Source organism: Nicotiana attenuata, chromosome 5 (genome assembly GCF_001879085.1).
Source record: "Nicotiana attenuata strain UT chromosome 5, NIATTr2, whole genome shotgun sequence".
NCBI lineage: Eukaryota > Viridiplantae > Streptophyta > Magnoliopsida > Solanales > Solanaceae > Nicotiana > Nicotiana attenuata.
In genome coordinates this window covers 18,778,680-18,797,636 of record NC_031993.1, presented here as the reverse complement: position 1 = coordinate 18,797,636, position 18,957 = coordinate 18,778,680, and the positions used below count along the sequence as shown (strand labels likewise).

At 40.3% G+C, this 18,957-nt stretch overlaps 1 protein-coding gene across 2 annotated transcripts; it reads left to right on the top strand.

Moving 5' to 3' along the window:
* Window positions 12,772-18,575, top strand: LOC109225438 (protein trichome birefringence-like 14). 2 transcript variants are annotated; one of them, XM_019390106.1, is made up of 5 exons: window positions 12,772-12,954; window positions 13,613-13,869; window positions 15,454-15,657; window positions 16,719-16,914; window positions 17,253-18,575. In XM_019390106.1, exons 2-5 carry the CDS (start codon window positions 13,713-13,715, stop codon window positions 18,079-18,081), a joined length of 1,386 nt encoding a protein of 461 aa, XP_019245651.1. In that variant the 5' UTR covers window positions 12,772-12,954; window positions 13,613-13,712; the 3' UTR covers window positions 18,082-18,575. The 2 variants fall into 2 exon arrangements, with proteins under 2 accessions (XP_019245651.1, XP_019245652.1); XM_019390107.1 differs by having other exon boundaries at window positions 13,533-13,869.

The window sequence follows — 18,957 nt, the reverse complement described above, 5'->3', positions numbered from 1 at the left end:
CCGGAGGTATCACGGTGATCCGTCGCATGTGTTGGATTTTAGCTCAGTCCAGTTGGAGAAGGATCTATCCTATGTTGAGGAGCCAGTGGCAATATTGGACAGGCAGGTCAGGAAGCTGAGGTCAAAGAACATTGCGTCCGTGAAGGTTCAGTGGCGGGGTCAGCCGGTCGAGGAGGCGACCTGGGAGACCGAGCGGGATATGCGCAGCCAGTACCCTCATCTTTTCACTACTTCAAGTATGTTCTCTATGCTCGTTCAAGGACGAACGAATGTTTAAGTATGGGAGGATGTAACGACCCGGCCGGTCGTTTTTGGAATTTTCGCCCCGATCCCCTATTAACTGCTTCCCCTAAGTCCATTTCTGCAATTTTGGTTTGCCGGGACGTTCGGTGTTGGGTTTTTGGAGAGTTTTGGGACACATAGTCCCTAAAGGAGAGGGCGATTTTGAGAGGGATTTGAAGAGGAGATCATTGGGTAACGTTTCTTTAACCCTTTCTAGTTATATTCCATCAATCTATAGTTAATTTTATCATTTAAATTCGGATTGGGGATCAAAAATTGGGAAAAATTGGAAGAAACTTCTTAGACTGAATTATTGAGTTTTGAGTGGGTGTTTGACCTCCGATTTGGGAGATTTTTGTATGGTTAGACTCGTGAGAGTGCGAGGGTTCTGAAAATGTAAAAATTATCCGGTTCCGAGACGTTGGCCTGAGGGGCATTTTGGTCATTTTACCTAAATTCGCGTCTTAGCTTTAAATTTAATAGTAGAATCAGTTGCTTGAGATGTTATTTACGATATGTAATTGAATTGAATAGATTTGGGCCATTTGGAGTCGGATACTCGTGGCAAAAGTGTGGTTTCGAGTTGATTTTGGAGCCGGTTTGAGGTAAGTGGCTTGTCTAACCTTGTGTGGGGGACCTTCCCCTTAGGTTTGATATATTTGGTAATTGAAATGCCTTGTACGTGAGGTGACGAGCGCGTACTTGTGCAAATTATTGGAAATTCGATTTTTCTTTAAGTACTTATTAGTATGTTTCTTCTCCTGCTTATATTACTTGTACCATTAAGCATGTCGTTAGCTTAGGAAAGCATGTCTAAGTGATTTAATTGCTTTAATTGTTCAATCTGTTTACCTGAACTCTGTGCAGCTTGCAAGGATAGAATTATTTGTTGCCTTGATATGAAATTTCCCTTCTCTAAATATTTTTCTTGTTGTTGCTGTGTATTTACTTTGGGACTACGGGTTAGATTCCCGGTAGATCCCCCCCCCCCCCCCCTTGTCTGTTTACTTGGGACTACGGGTTAGATTCCCGGTAGATCCCCCTGCACAGTTATATGGAACTACGGGAATGCACCCGGTAGATTCCCCCAGTACTGGGTATTTATATTTGGGGACTACGGATCGGGATTCCGGTAGATCCCCCACGCATTGATAGTTGGACTACGGGACGGGATCCCGGGAGATCCATCGGACATATATATGATGGACTATGGGACGGTATCTCGGGAGATCCATTGGATAGTTGTAATTGGGACTACAGGACGGTATCCTGGAAGGTGCCCCGGTTGTTACCTCTGTGTTGAGCTGTATTTCTTTCCGTGGTTTGTTGTCTTTGTTCTAGTTGTTGTTGTTCTTTCAATTCTATGTTATTTCTTATTGTTGCACTTATTTATACTGTTTCTATTTCACACCGTTAACCCTTATATTTTATTTAACCTCAGTAGGGCCCTGATCTTTCTCGTCACTACCCGACCGAGGTTAGGCTTGGCACTTATTGAGTACCGCTGTGGTGTACTCATGCCTCTTCTGCGCATGTTTTTCATGTGCAGATCCAGGTACTTCATCCCGGCGTATCACTCTCGAGGCGGAGAGACCTAGCAGAGACTTCGAGGTACATCTGCCGCGTCCGCAGACCAGGAGTCTCTATCTTATTCTAGCTTTAGCAGTTAGCTTTTCCTCTCGTACTGTTGTTTCAGACATTCTGGTTTTAGAGTAGTGTATTACCTTCCGTTAGCTGTGTTCCCGTGAGTTTTCGGGTTTTGGGATGATATTGTAGACTTCCGCATTATTGGGTTGTATATGCCGAGCGGCATTTATATGCAGTTACCCTTCTAGTTTGTTTAGTTTAATTAATTGTTTCCGCAAGTTATGTTATTTCCGCATTGTTAGGCTTACCTAGTCGTAGGGACTAGGTGCCATCACGACATGTTCTCGGAGGGCGAACTGGGGTCGTGACAGAGCCTTAGCGCCATGAGATCCGAGCAGGATGACCTTTTGACCTAGGTTGATAGGATTAAAGCAAAGCTTCGGCACCAAGGGAATTCCCTCATTACTGAAAAACACATTCCATGTACCACATGAGGAGAAAAACCTTGGAAGAGACCAAAGCGGGTGTCATTGATATTGACGATGAGATCGCGAAGGCACGAGGGCTGGAGTTAACTTCTCGAGGATGACTCCTGGCTTAGCCCGATGCAACTGATTCTTCAAGTTCCGTTTTCGAGTTTGCAGGAACCGAGGAGGAACTTGAAGAAGATAATGATGATGGCCAAGATCTTGCGTTGGCGGTAGATCCTCTTATTTCTCCTGGGGGCGCATATGCTTCTCTTCCCCCCGAGTTCTGGTGGCAACGTAGTTTAGCCTTTTGCTTTATTTTTCCTTTATTGTTCTCCTTTTGTATTTTTGTACTTGTGCTACTTGGCATGTTTAATAAAAAGTACTTTTTGTTCGAGCATTGAGCAAAGTTTGTTCTTTTTGCGTCAAAGTAAGCAAGGCTTCAGGTGTATTTTTCCCCGATAGTATTTGGGTTCCAGGCATAAACTCTTCTGGAACCAACCCTTTACTGTAAGGGTTTCATAAAAGAGGGCCCTCTTTTGTTTATGGTGCTCTTGAAGAGGACGTCTTATGTTTATTCTGGCACTAGCATTTGAAGTAATTTTGAGGGTTTCATAAAAGATGGCCCTTTTTTGTTTATGGTGCTCTTGAAGAGGACGTCTCATATTTATTCCGGCACTAGCATTTGAAGTACTTAGTTAACTTTCAAATGATAAAATAAATTCATCGTTTGGACAAGAAACAAGATAAAAATAAAAGGATTTTATTTTATTCCTTCTATTTTCAGAAGTACATAAGCATTTGTTTTGCTGAAAGAAAAGAAATTGCCATTTCATGTGGCTAATTTGTACAACTTGTTTCTACGGGGCAGGCTATGCAGTCCCCGATCCCGATGATACATTATCGTTCCCCGGTCTTGTAGTTCTGGTTTTCGTGGAAACCAGGTTGCCATTTTCTCATACTATCCCCCCTAGTGTGCGAATGCGAAGAATGCGAAATGGAATACTGGAAGTCTTGCTCTTTTGTCTCCTTTGAAGAAAAACACTAGTGAATGGTTAGATAATCTTTGTTTCGATAGCAAGCTTCATTTCCTGTTAAGAACTTTGCTATCGAGCCAAAGATTATCTAACCACCCCCTCTTGTAGGGAAAACACTTGTGCACGGTTGAATAGCCTTTGGTCCGATGTCAAGTTTTGCTTCCTATTAGGAATTTGCCACCAAGCCAAAGACTATTTAACCATCCCGTAGTAGTTTGTTGCTTCAATGCCTTGTCATTTAAAGGTCTTATCTCTGCTGATGATGTTTTCTTCGTAGTACGCTTTCCATTACTGCCTCGTTTAAAACCTTGCTAGAAAAACCCATTTGGTATAAAAACTAGGCGAAGGGAAAAAGAGAGCAGCACATACCTTCAGTACAAGCGGTGCCCATCAGCACTAATACCTTTTGAGGTGAGTCACATTCTAGTTGCTCGGCAATTTGACTCCATCCTTATTTTCTAGTTCGTATGATCCATTTCCGATGACAGCTCAAACTCGATAGGGGCCTTCCCATGTTGGACCCTGCTTTCCTGCGTTGAACTCCCTGGTGTTTTGAGTCACTTTTCTTAAAATCAAGTCCCCCACTTTAAAATAGTGGAGATTGGTCCTCCGGTTATACTACCTTTCCATCCTTTATTTCTGGGCCACCATCCTTATGTGTGCCAATTCCATGCGTTCGTCAAATAGCTCCAGTTTGACTAGTAATGCTTCATTATTTGCTTCTTCATCCGCCTATAAGTATCGCGAGGTAGGTTCTCCTACTTTCACTGAGATCAGAGCTTCGGCGCTGTATACGAGAGAGAAAGATATCTCCCTTATGCTCGACTTGGCCGTCCGGTATACCCGTAGCACCCTCGATAAATCTTTGGGCCACTTGCCCTTGGCTACTTCCAACCTCTTTTTGAGGTTTTGAATAATCACTTTATTGGTTGATTCTACTTGCCGATTTGCGCTCGGATGATATGGCAAAGATGTGATTCTTTTGATTTTCACGTCTTCAAGGAATTTGTGACCTTTGAGCCTATCAACTATGGTCCATTGTCGCAGGCAATCTCCTTCGGTATTCCGAACCATCAAATTATGTTTCCCCATAGGAAATTGATCACTTCGCACTCGCGATTTTTTGGTACGGAACTGCTTCAACCCACTTAGTGAAGTAATCAATTAAAACTAAAAGAAATCTTGTCTTCCTGGGAGCCGGTGGCAGCCGCCCGACTATATCCATCCCCCATTTCATGAATGGCCATGGGGATACACTACTAGAAATTCAGTAAAAACCGACCAAGAAAAACCGACCAACTTTGGTCGGTCAAAAAACCGGCCAAAACAACCAAAGTTGGTCGGTTTTTCAAAATTTTTTAATTTTTAACTGTTTTTACGAAACGGACCAACTTTGGTCGGTTTTCTTTGGCACAAAAATGCGGGAAACTATTTTTGAGTCCCGCGAAACTTATTTTTCAAGAAACCGACCAACTTTGGTCGGTTGTTGTAATTAAAATAAATAAAAATTAATATTAAAAAAACCGACCAACTTTGGTCGGTAAATTCGGCCGGTTATTTTAAAAAACTGACCAACTTTGGTCGGTAATTTTATTTTTAATAAAACCGACCAACATTGGTCGGTTATTTTTGTGCGAAAATACAATTAAAGAGTATAAAAAAAAGATAATCTTAAAATAAAATGCACCAATGGTCTAGTGGTAGAATAGTATCCTGCCACAGTACACACCCCGGTTCGATTCCCAGATGGTGAATCTTTTGATTACATAATTAAAATACCGACCAACTTTGGTCGGTTTTTTGCAATAAGTTTTTTTGAATTTAATTGACCGACCAACGTTGGTTGGTAATTTCCGACCAACTTTGGTCGGTATATTAAAACGACCATCAAAATACCCTCCAAGTGTATTTGGCCGCGTTTTGGTCTGTAATTGGCCATAACCGACCAAAGTTGGTCGGTTTTTTGTCGGTATTTACCGGATTTCTAGTAGTGATAGTAGCGAATGCAGCAGTTTTGTCGGTTGGTGCATTAACGGTGCATGGCGTTGACATTTGTCTATTTTTGAACAAATGCCTTCGCGTCTTGTTCTATTCGGTGCCAGTAGTATCCTTCCCTAACTAATTTTAGCACCAACAAATCTGCACCTAAATAATTCCCGCAAATTCCTTCGTGAACCTCTCTCATGACGTAGTTTGCCTCCGAGGCTCCCAAACATCGAGCCAACGGGCCTTGGAACGACCTTCTATATTTGTCCTTCCCATAAGCTGTAACGAGCTGCTTTTGTGTGGAGTGCCTTGGGATGCCTTCGGGTAGCTTGTCGTGTTCGAGGTAATCGATGATCTCATTCCTCCATTTCCAGACTAGGTTGGTTGTATTTACTTCATAATAACCGTCCACATCCAGTACCGAATGCTTGATTTTAACGACGGTTCGGAATCTGATCCCTTCATTTTCATGGATGATCCCAAATTGGCCAATGCATCCGCTTCTGCATTTTCTTCTCTTGGGATGTGGGGGATGTGCCATTCCGTGAACCGTGCGAGCAAAGATTTAACTTTAATCATGTATTGTTGCATGCGCTCCTCTTTGGTGTCGAAGATTCCATATACTTGATTTACTACTACTTGGAAATCACATTTGATTTTACTAACCTCGGAGTCTAGCCCCCGGGCCAGTTCAAGTCCTGCAATCAAAGCCTCATACTCGGCTTTATGGTTAGTCAGGGGAATAATTTTTATGGCCTTCCTCAAGATTTCTCCCGATGGCGTGACTAAGACCACCCCGAGCCCGGACCTTTTCACGTTGGAAGCTCCATCCATGAATAAGGTCCAAACTCCTGTTGTCGTTTCTGACACCATCACCGCTTCGTTTGTGGCCAAAGGCAGTATCCCGAGATTAAAATAGGCCACAAAATCGGCCAAAATTTGTGATTGATCGCAGTCCTGGAAGTATATACAATATCAAATTCATTGATTCAACCCCCTATTTGGCCAGTCGACCTGACAACTCAGGTTTGTGAAGGACATTCTGCAGGGGAAAAGTTGTGGATAGAGAGTTTTTGCTCACGATCAAATTTTTCTAACATAATAGATAGGAGATTGCGTACCTTCGTCCTCCTGGACTAGAACGACACTTACAACTACCTCTGAGACCGCTAAGTATATTAGCAATTGTTCGCCTTCCTCTGGTTTTGACAGTAACAGAGGGCTCGATAGATACCGTTTCAGGTATTTTAAGGCTTGTTAGCATTCTGGAGTCCATTCGAAGTTGTTCTTCTTCTTCAAAAATGAGAAGAAGTGATGACATTTTTTCGAAGACCGAGAAATGAACTTGCTTAGAGCGACCAGTCTTCCGGTTAGCCTTTGGACTTCTTTCATGCTTGTCAGCTGGTCTGGAATGTCCTTGATGGCCTTAATCTTATTGGTATTGACTTCGATCCCCCTTTGTGACACCAGAAAACCCAAAAATTTACCGAAGCTAACTCCGAACGCACACTTTTTAGGGTTGAGCTTCATGTTGTGCTTCCTTAGGATGTCGAAGGTTTCTGAAAGGTGTTTTAGATGGTCACCTGCATTTAAAGACTTGGCCAGCATATCATCTATATATATTTCCATTATTTTCCCTATTTGCTTTTTGGACATTTTGTTCACAAGCCTTTAATAAGTGGCTCCGACGTTTTTAAGACTGAAGGGCATCACATTGTAGAAATATGTGCCAAAGTTAGTTATGAACGAAGTTTTTCCTGATCCTTCAGGTTCATGGTAGTACCCAAAATAGGCATTGAGGAAACTCATCAACTCGTGTCGGGCCGTTGCATCAATCATTTGATCTATGTTTGGCAGCGGGAACGAGTCTTTTGGGCACGCTTTATTCAAATCCTTATAATCTACGCACATACAGAATTTATTATTCTTTTTCGGAACTACTACTACGTTAGCTAGCCATTCAGGATACTATACCTCCCGGATTGAACCGATGTCGAGATCGAGTTACCTCTTCTTTCACAAGTTCTGACCTCGGCAATCGGGCACTTCTTCTGCCTCACCGGCGGGATGCTTGGGTCCAAGCTTAACTTGTGCACGACCACCTCTAGCGGGATACCTGTCATATCCGTGTGCGACCATGAAAAATAATCAAAGTTAGTTTTAAGAAATTTAGTAAATCCTGACCTGAGATCGGGGTTTAGTCTTGTCTCTAAGTGAAATTTCCTCTCTAGAAATTTTTCGAACACTTGTTTGAGTTCTTCGGTCATGGACTTGGTCACGTCCGTTTCTTCTGGTTCCTAAAAATATGTTGGTACCTGGTGGGATTCCGATTGCTCCTCCCCTTCATCATCTTCGTTTGGTTGGGAGCAGGCGTCGATTCGTAATTGCTATGCCTCGTGTTCCTTCCCTTTACTGTTGGAAACCGTGACCGCATTCATCTTTCTTGCTGTGGGTTGATCTCCTCTTATTTGTTTGATCCCCACAGGAGTTGGGAATTTCAGAAGTTGGTGATACGTTGATGGTATGGACTTCATCTCATGTAGCCATGGTCTGCCAAGAATTATGTTGTAGCCCATGTCGTCATCTACTACTTCATGACCCCTTCGGCGTTCGTGGGCAGCAAGATCTCCGCCCGGGTTGTCACACTTGCTAAGTTGAACCCGTCGAGGAGTTTGGTTGTTGGAATGATACTTCCGGTTAGCTTGGCTTGTTTCAGCACTCTCCATTGAATGATGTTGGCTGAACTTCCTGGGTCAACCAAAACATGTTTAATCTTGAAATATAGAACGTTAAGGGAAATTACTACGGCATCATTGTGCGACAGTAGAAGTCCATCGGCGTCTTCTTCTGTGAAGGTGATGTCGTCCTCGGCGACTTCTCGGAGTCTCTTGCTATGAGTCACCGATATCTTTTTCTTTTTTGCTGCCGAGAAGGTTACATCGTTGATCTCGTTCCCCCTAAATATCATGTTGATGGTTAGTTGAGGAGGGTCTTCCTCTATCTTTGAAGGCTCTGCATTGTCTCGACTGCGGCCGTAGTTGTTCTTAGCCTCGTGGCTTGAGAATTCCCTAAGATAGCCGTTTTTTCAATAGCGTTGCTACCTCTTCGCGTAGATGTTGACAGTCCCCAATCTGGTGGCCATTATTCCCATGATATTGGTACCACAAATTAGGATCCTTCTAGCTAGAATTGGATCTCATCGTCCCTAGGAACCGTGCTTCCTTGATGTTCCTCATCGCCGATACCAGCTCAACTACGTTAATATTGATATTATACTCGGACAGCCTGGAATAAGTGGAATCTCGGGAACCCGATGTCTCTTTGTCTTGCAATAACCTTTTATTCCGACCGTGGTTAGTTCTTCTATCGGGAGAAAATCTATCCACTGACCGAAACCCTCTGCTACCGCATCGTTCGGCCCTGCGTACGGCAAAAGTCGGGCCTTAGAAGATCACCAATCCGTATCAAATCATCTTTTGATTTTCCCTATTCTTTTCTCGATCCCGACACTTAGTTGCTGCCTGGAACCCGAGCTGATCATCTTCTATCCTTATCTTTGGTTCATAACAGTTATGGACATCCGCCCATGTAGTTTCCTGAACTCGAGCAGGCTTTCTTTCATTTTTCGGGAGGCGTCGGAGCTCCTTGGGTTCCACCCTTTAGTAAATGCTTCAGCTTCCCATTCATCTGGCACGACTAGTAACAACATCCTTTTATTCTGAAACCTGATCACGAACTTGCACAACAACTCAAACTCTCCTAGCGAAATTCTGAATATGTCCGCTTTTTGGGCCTAGACCTTTCTGGCCCCGGCATGGGCCTTGATGAAAGAATCTGCGAGCATCTCAAAGGAATCTATTGAGTATTCGGGTAAGAGTGAGTACCATGTCAAGGCCCTCTTTGCGAGGGTTTTCTCCAAATTTCTTTAGCAGGACCAACTCAATCTCATGTTGAGCCAAGTCGCTTCCTTTCACTGCCGTTGTGTAGGTGGTGATATGCTCCTGAGGGTCCAAAGTCCCATCATATTTCGGTACGTCTGGCATTTTGAACCGCTTCGGAATCAACTCTGGTGCTGCACTCGGTTTGAACGACAACTGAGTGTACTTCTTTGAGTCCGGGCTCTTCAGCACTGGTGGTTTGCCCGGAGTGTACTTCTTTCGCATTCTGGTCCATCCGCTCGTTCATTTCCCTCATAAACCGTATGAGATCCATTTTGAAAGGATCATTACTATTGTCGTTACCGGATCTGCTGCTGATCCCCTCGGCCCCGTTGATGCCGAGGGGTGTTGTTATCACCCTTTGTATTGTTTGATTTGCGGGAGCACCACGAGAAACAAGGCCTCTTCCATTCGTGTTGTTGGAGGCGCCTGACAAAGCTTGCCTTAGTTCTGTCATGGCCTGGTCTTGCCGTGAGAGATGGCCCATGATGGTCTTTTTCTGTTCTCTCAAGATCCTCACCGTACATGTCGGGGATATCGCCCGCTATGAACCGGCGTTGCTACGTCCTCCTCATTGCGGATGTCACTGATCGAATCCTTGTGTTGAGGCAGATTTTCTTGTACCTCAACATTATGTGTGATGTTGGCATAGTTAGCTGCCATTTTTTCGATTTTTGTTAAGAAACAAATAATCAAACAGGTTTGTAATAGATGCAAGGATCAACTCAATTATGCAGCTGTCTACGCCCCACGGTGGGCGTCAAACTGTTTACCCGTAAAATGGTACAGTTGAATTTATAGCGTAGTTTATATAGACAAGTGAATCTATTTGATCCTAAAAATAATAAATAGATTAAATGAAAAGTATAAGACTTAGTGTTGAAATCGAAATAAACAGTAGGTAGCCTGATTTCGGGAGCAGGACTTCCGAAGATAGCGATAAGAACAATATTAGACAGAAATAAAGTATTATTTAGCTTGGGAATAGTGTATAGCATAAGTCCCACCATAGATTTTTCGTGTGTTACAATGGTTGTTGAAGTCACTATTTATAGCTATACCTAGGTAACAAGGTCCTATGATCAAGTCCCTCTTAAATGACAATAATGGGGGTCATTGATGAATATGTAACGGCAGGCCATGAACGCCAAAATTCTCTGCAACGGCTGTGTATTTAATACTGAGAAATCTTCATTAAATATCCTCTGATAACAAATATTCATTCGCCTCGTTGATTATGTTCCGCTCGGGATCTACCTGGTGCCAACTGAGGCTGTTGTCCTCGGCCTTGATTTCCACTAGCTTCATCTTTCGTCTGCTTCCGGTTCTATGTGTCACGCTAGTATTCGAGCATTTAGTATAAATCGATTTTTACCTTATGCATTAATATTAGTAGATCAAAAGTTGAACTGAGGGCAAAGTTGCTCAATTTGGGATAGTACAATGATAAATTAAGCCTTGTTTCGCCTTGAAATACCACCGTTAGTTTATATTAATTGCATTATTTAAATGGAGTCTAAATATCAACTTTATCCTTATATGTAACTAAATAGTCAGTATATAGTAAATTTCATTTTGCAACTGTTATATTCATAGTATTTTCAAACAGTGTAGATAGAAAAAGATAAGATTTTATTTTGATTCCCCGTATAAACAAGGCTTAGACTATTCTTTAGATTTAAAATTTTGAAAAGGCTTAACAAATATTGAAAGTGTTCGTCTTGCATAAAATAACAATAGCTTTCTGGAAAATTACAACAAATTTTAAAAACTTGCGTATTGCAGTGTATACCATTGCTGTATAATTAAACAATACCTGTATGATTTATGTTTATTCTTTACATTGAGGATATTTCCTAATATTCTATCCATTTCATTTGATATAATACTGCTCATCTATTTTAATTTATGTGATGTTATATCCTTTCTAGTCCGAAAAAGAATGATATTTTTTAAACTTAAAAATAGTTTAATTTAAATTCTGTATTTTATTATTAATGACAAGTTTTTATAGTCATACAAATGTCGCAACATTTATTATCATAATACCACAGGTTTCAAAAGTCGCTATAGACAATGGCGTAGCCACATGCATTGAAGGGTGGTCAACCGAACACCCTTTGTCGAAAAACTTATACTATGTATATAGAAACTTATATTGTGTATGTAGGTCAAAAATTATTTTTTATATGTATAAATTCAATTTTAAACATCCTTCGCGAAATTTCTGGTTTCGCCAGAGCGTATAGATTTACATAGATGAAGTTCCTTGAATAAAAGACTTTTTAAATTTATTCTTATACTTGAAAACTATTTATTTGTAGTTGTTTACTTTACCCTAAAAAACGGATAACAATTGAATTTATATGTGATTTTAAGGATGTGTGGATTAATTCAATACGAGTGATTAATAGCGTTAGATTAAATAAATGAAAAACGTGATAGATGACTAAACCAATGATAAGGGTGTTTCCGAGCTCGGTTGATGGCTCGATGAAGAACCAGCCCTCGATTCCGATCTTATGCTTATGAAGAACTTAAGAACAAGAAAAAGAACTTTGAACAACAAAGAGAATTGAAATAAATTGCCTTGATATGTGTGTTACAATGCGTCCCATGAATAATAATCTTTCCCCTTTATATAGTAGGGGAGTTTTACCCTAAGTACAACTCTAAAAAAGGTAAAAATCGTTGTTTCGCTAATAACTAATTTTCTGTCGATACGGGCCGAGATTCACGCCGTGATATCCGATTGAGCACGAACATAGTCGTGTATAGCTGTTTGGTAATGTTCTGCGAAGTCCCCATCCTCGAATCGGACCCGGAGGATATGGCCCCGATATCCCCGAGAGCAGGTGTTTTGCCCGAGCGCCGATACAAGGGGCTCCCCGCTCGGACCCCGATCCATTACGGTCATGTTCCTGCTCAGTTTGACTCACCGGGAAGTAGAGTCGTGCAGTACGCTCGGTTTTATCCGTATACAATAGCATTTGTATTTTATCCTCAACATTTTTTTATATGACATGTTTAACATCAAAATGTACAAACATACCTTTGAAATATCAAATATACTTTAGCTTATAAGTCAAACTTTGTTCTTTCTGTCTTAAAGTTTATAGTATATCAAAATACTATTTTGTGATTTGAGAGAAAATTTGATAATATTTTGCCAAGTGATCATTTTGTCAACAATAAAGTCATTTTCTCAAATACTAAATCGTATCATCGCGTACGCCGCACTCGTTGCCCGACAGCACACTCCGTGCACGTTCCCATGCATGGCTACACATTTGACTACACCATCCTAATGAAAGTCACCCTATCATTCAACTAATCTACCAAATTACCCCTATTCATATCCTCTCCTATTGGCCAACATGTTTCCACAAAACTTTCCTGTAGTCCCTGTCACAGCAGATATCTCTCTCCAATTTATCCTTATCAAATGTCGGCACCTGAAATCAAAGCTCCATTATTCTGACCCGACCCGTAAACTTTCCATTCCTGGCTTCTTCTTCTCTCTGCGCCACACCCATAATTTACAAATACTGTATCTACATTACATTTATTAATAAACTCGGATACACCGATCTATCGATTAGCAGCCAATGAGAACGGAGAAACGTCAGGGGATCTATCAGCATTGTTAAAACACAGGTGCGGACTTTATTTTTATGCGTTTATATATGTGAATGTTATGTTTACATTTCTGTGATTTAGATTCATATAATTATTTGAATTGATTTTTTTATGGAAGAAATTGGAAAGGATTATAGTAGTTTATATTTTTAATACAAAATTGTGAAAAAAGGACAAAACTTGATTCGAATTTGGCGTTTACATTTCTGTGTTATTTGCTTGTGTTAAATTATGGAATTGGCGTTTTCCTTTCGTTGTAATGCTGCCATTTGAGACTTGCTTGTGAAAAGTTAGCTTTAGGATTGGAATATTTCAATTGAGTTTTCCTTAACTTTTTCTTTTTGTTCTTTTCTGTTATGTTTTAATTTGCTCTTGATTTATATAACGTTCTTTCTGTTTTTAAACGACCAAAATGTTTGAAGTTGGATCACTGTAAAACTTCCATAGCTTTCGAGAATTGAAATTTCTCAAACTATTCAAATTTTAAACTTTGATATAATATTTTTTAATTTATCAAAATAACTTTCTTCAGGTAATAAAGTACATTTGGATTTGAGTGCTTGAGTAGTTATTTTTGACGTGGTTCTTTGCTTTAGCTTCTATCATATAGTTTCAAGAGCCCAGGCCTGTGAAAGTTGTAGCTAAAATCGTGATGGTTGTTGTCCGAATGTCCCAGATGTTCTTCACTTCATACATGTACAAAAGCTCATTTGTGTTGTAGCGGAAGAACAGCAGCGACTCACAAGTATATCTCTACTTGGAGTGTGCATCGAGAGATGAAAGGCGGAAATGTTGGTAGATTTTGGGGAGGACAGTTCTCCTTTTTCCTGGCTGCTATCTTATTTACAACCATATTTCTTTGGTGCTGGGAGAAGAATCCACTTCTTACTAGCTTATTATCAGCTCAAGATCAGTTCATAATGCAGTCCTCAGGTTTGCACTCGATTGAAAACTTGCAAGCATTAATAACCTGTCAAAGTTGAATTTTCTGCGAAAGATATTACACCAGAGACAAAGAAGATAGTATGAACTTAACAGTCAAGATCTCTTCTATTATTTGCTGGTGAACTTTTATCTTGTCTTGCACTTTTAGTTTTTTATTAAAAAAATCAAGCATTTATCCACACTCCATATTTATGTCTTACTCGAATGGCACGCTTTGATAGGAGGATATTTAGCAGTCGTCTAGTTATAATTAGATTATTAAGTGCCCTTTTCCTCTCCCTTTATGCATATTCAAAAAAATAATTAGAAGATAACCGTGCTTGTTCTAGTTGACCACTAATGATCCACTGCAACCTTGATCATTCAGTTCTGTTTCCTGATAATCCCTCATTCCCCTCCAATTTAAATTTATTTTTTTCCTTAATTAAGCTGCCATGATAGGAGAGAGTGGTGATTAGACGGAAGACTTACGTTGAAGCTTCATTCCTGCATGAATGCAATAACAACAACAACAATAGTGAATGCCCACAGGTGGGGTCTGGGGAGGGTGAGATGTATGCAGCCTTACCCCTACCCTGGAGGGCAGAAAGGCTGTTTCCGGAAGACCCTTGGCTAAAGAAAAGATAAAAATAAGTAAGGACAAACTAACACTAATGTTGTCGAACTGAAGAAGACAAAGGGAAACGCTCGACTACCCACTAACCTTCTACCCTAATCCTCGATCTCCACACCCTCCTATCAAGAGTCATGTCCTCAGTAAACTCCAGCTGCGCCATATCCCGCATAATCAACTCTCCCTAAGACTTCTTTGGCCTACCTCTACCCCTCCTCATACCCACCAAGGTTAACCTTTCACACCTCCTAACCGGGGCTTCTATGTTTCTCCTCTTAACATGCCCGAACATTCCTGCATGAATGCCAGTGATATAATTTTATTAATGTATTATGCGGTACTAGTGGGCGGTTGGGCTTAGTGCCATAATTAGTTATGGTTCTTAGCCTCCCATTTCCCCAGATAAGTACTGTACAATCTTTTGCTGAATTTTTTTTACGAAGTTAGATTAACTTCATCTATGTGCCTATCTGATAATATTGATAGATTTTTTTGATTGTCATATTTGCCTATTCCTCTGGGACGACATACTTGCCAAAATCAAATTGATTTTCCCCTTAAACCCAATTTGGATGTCCTTCATCCAAAATAATCAAGTGCCCTATAGTTGGTGCTGACTGAATAACTGCCTAAAAGGCAATTAGGGGAGAAGAAAGTAAAAGAAAACCAGGGCAAAGATACAACAGTGCCAAGGATCAATTCTTTTCAAACTTCTGAAGGTGTGTGTGCCTGTTTGGACTTGCCTTTGCCTGTATTTGGAGCTATAATGTTGAATATGTTCCGTGGGAATTTTTTTCATGACTTTGTCTCTCTTTTCCTCATGCCTAGTGTTTATAGCTCCATTATGTGATGGTGTAATCTATAGCTTATACTCGTGTCGATAAGGTAGTGATCTCAATGAATTATTTTCGAAGTACTTAGCTATTTCCGTTCTTATTGTTTTGTATTTCTTGTTGTAGAGATTTCAGTGGATGAATATGCAGTATCATTGAGATCGAAGGAACAAATTATGGACGAGCACTCAAATTCACAAATAGCAGAAGGCAGAATAGTGGAAAATAGATTGGCAGTATCTGATAGTTCTGTTAAGAATGTTACAGTCACGCCTTCCATTAAAAGGAGAGATGATAAAAAGATTATGACTTCCCAATTAGAGGGAAAAGGTAAGGTCTATGTTATTTTTGTTCATTATATTCAAAAATTTGATATGTAGACTTCTGTCCTATTTCTTTGCCTTGCTAGATTGTTATAAAGCACATTGCTAGTTTAAAAGAGCCGATTGCTTTTGAACTAATCTGTTTAAATGTTTTGCCAGAATCGGGAATCCTTTTTTTGGTGGATTAGTATTTATACCATATCATGAGATCATTGAAGGATCAGTTACAAGAAAAAAAAATTAGGAAAAGAGAAAGGGGAGATAAGACATATATTAGGTTGAGAGAAACAGTCACAAGTTCTCTTTTGACATAAGAAGTGCAGAGATGTTCTAAACAAAATTAGTTATAATTTGAGACACATTAGTTCTATTTTAACAAATTATACCAAAGATTGCATACTGCCAAAAGACTCTTTTTTTTTTTTATGACCGAAAATTCGTCTGGGGCCGACCCTTAGGACCGTGCAGCCTTGTAACTCGTGGGTAATGGGATCAGCCTCCATCCTTCTCCACTTAATTGCCAAGCTTAATTCGCATGGTTTAGGGGTTGAACTGTGACCTAAGTCACAAGTCCCTCAGCCTTTGCCGCTTGAACTAAGCCCTGGGGGCTACTGCCAAAAGATTTTTTGCTTTTAAGTGCTACCAAAACCACAAAAAAAAAAAAAAAACTGGAAATGGATCACTTGTACCATAAGCCCAGTTCATGTTTCAGTCAGAGTGAATAATCCTCTCTAGGACTTCCTATCAAAGCAAAAAGTGAGAGACTATGAATGAGATCCATTGCATTAGAAAACATATTGTTCCAGTTTGGATAAACTGCTGATTCTGGCCTTTGAATCTCTAATATCCTTTGAGTTTGGTTTTGACCAATGTATATTTCGTCTTCTATAATTTACAAAGTTTTCAGGTTTTTCTGATATTGGCTTGAATATATTTATATGTAAGAGGAAAATACTAGCAAAATCTTTAGCTGTTGTACATTTAAGTTGGCTAATCTAGTGGTTACCTTTGACGTTTCATCTGAAAGACTAAAGAATGATTCCTCATGTTCCTGTTCTTTTGTTGCAGCTTGCAATTTTGCTAAAGGCAGGTGGATTGCAGACAGTAGACGACCATTATACTCTGGGTTTAAATGTAAGCAATGGTTATCAGAAATGTGGGCATGTAGATTGACCCAACGCACTGACTTTTCCTACGAGGGATATCGTTGGCAACCAGAAAATTGTGAGATGCCAGATTTTAGTGGTTCAGAATTCTTGAGAAGGTATACATCTTTTTTTTTCTTTTTCAATGGTTGCCACCTTCCCCGGACCCCGCCGCATAGTGGTAGCTTGGTGCCCGGGCTGCCCCAATGATTGTCATCTTTGTTTAAGGTGCAGTGTGGCTATCTGAAGTTTGAATTGGTTACTAAGTTTGCATATCACCACACATAAATATTCAAGAAGATGCAGTTCTGCAACTGTAGTCACCCATGTGTTATGAGATTTGATATAAATAAACATTGTAAAAGTTGGTACTAAGAGATGAGATATTAAAAGGCGAATCTGAACCAATTGTTTTGAGCAGATTTCAGCCTCACCCTTTAATGTAACTTTATTTCAGAATGCAGGACAAAACTATTGCTTTTATTGGAGATTCACTTGGAAGACAGCAATTCCAGTCTCTCATGTGTATGGTCACTGGTGGTGAGGAGAAACTTGAAGTTGAAAATGTAGGATGGAAGTATGGCTTGGTCAAACCACGTGGAGCTGTACGTCCCGATGGATGGGCTTATAGGTTTCCAAACACAAACACCACAATTTTGTATTACTGGTCAGCAAGTCTTTGTGGTATAGAGCCCTTCAACGTCACGGATCCCGCCACAGAGTCGGCCATGAATTTGGATCAACCTCCTGCCTTTTTGAGGAAATATGTTGATCAATTTGATGTTGTGGTGCTGAATACAGGTCATCACTGGAACAGAGGGAAGGTTAACGCAAACCGATGGGTGATGCATGTAAATGGAAAGCCTGTTGTAGACAGGAAGCTCGCAGAAATAGGAAATGCTAAAAACTTCACAGTTTATAGTATTGCCAGATGGCTTGATTCTCAAATCGCTTCACGTCCACAGCTTAAGGCTTTCTTCCGGACCATATCACCCAGACATTTCTTAAATGGGGACTGGAACACTGGAGGTCGCTGTGATAATACTGTTCCACTTACTAAAGGAAATGAAGTCCAGCAAGAGGAATCAAGTGATCCAGTTATTGGGAGTGCTGTGAAGGGCACAAAGGTTAAGTTATTGGACATAACAGCTATTTCTGAACTAAGGGATGAGGGTCATATATCTCATTACAGTTTAAAATCATCAGAAGGAATAAACGACTGCTTGCATTGGTGCCTACCCGGCATACCTGACACGTGGAACGAACTCCTGTATGCACAACTTTAGTGTCCATAGCATTTGCTGAGAAAGCATGAAGCTCATCCAATGATCAATGTGATGACCTGTCAATCATGTTTGGTCCAACTCAGCTTGCTCGCTCGTGTATTCTATTGTATTCTTTTTGTAAGTAGAATTATTCATTTACGAGGGAAAAGAAGCAGCTATTCCCAAGCCAAATCAGACAGAACAAAGTGCAAAATGCAATGCATGATATGGGATAAAATGCTTCACTGCAAAGGATACTGAAGCTGCTGCAGTACTTGAACGACATCACGATTTTTCCACGAAAAGTTTCTTCTATGTAGGCTCACATTCATCAGAATATTAGGGATTCTTAGTTTGAAGCTTTGCAAGCATGTCCCTGAATTCTGGGATTTATACCAATTGCCTATACTCATCAACAGATGTTCTTTAGAGATTTAGTCTTTGATAGACTTGGTGTTGTAACAGAATGACGATTCATTACTCATCAATAGAAGTTCACGATTACTTGCAGTCCTTATCCAGTTATTACTGTTGTTCTTTGGAACCTACTTTAAAGCTCCCTGTTATTTTTGTCTCTAACAGAGTTGCCTTATTGGTTTGAATATAGTGGGAATAAACTTACTAAATGTTATGATCAACAAATATTACTATAGATCGAAATTAAAGAAGAGGAAAAATAGAAAATATATGAAATGATGTAAAGAAATTGGTCAAATTGAGGAGACTTTACCTCAATCAACAACAACAACAACGACCCAGTAAAAAGGAGGGTAGTGTGTACACAGATCTTACCTCTATCCCATAAACACTCCATCATCCATGTCTTTTGAGTCTACTCAAATCAATTGACTTCCAAGTCAAGCTTCCAGGTTTTGACTCAAAAGAAGTCTAGTCATT

What these genes read in the sequence shown, in the direction of transcription:
- LOC109225438 (XM_019390106.1), top strand. Translation starts at nt 13,713, where the DNA reads ATGAAAGGCGGAAATGTTGGTAGATTTTGGGGAGGACAGTTCTCCTTT. An exon ending in GTTCATAATGCAGTCCTCAG is followed by an intron (nt 13,870 to 15,453) that starts GTTTGCACTCGA and finishes TTCTTGTTGTAG; the next exon opens with AGATTTCAGTGGATGAATAT. An exon ending in TTCCCAATTAGAGGGAAAAG is followed by an intron (nt 15,658 to 16,718) that starts GTAAGGTCTATG and finishes CTTTTGTTGCAG; the next exon opens with CTTGCAATTTTGCTAAAGGC.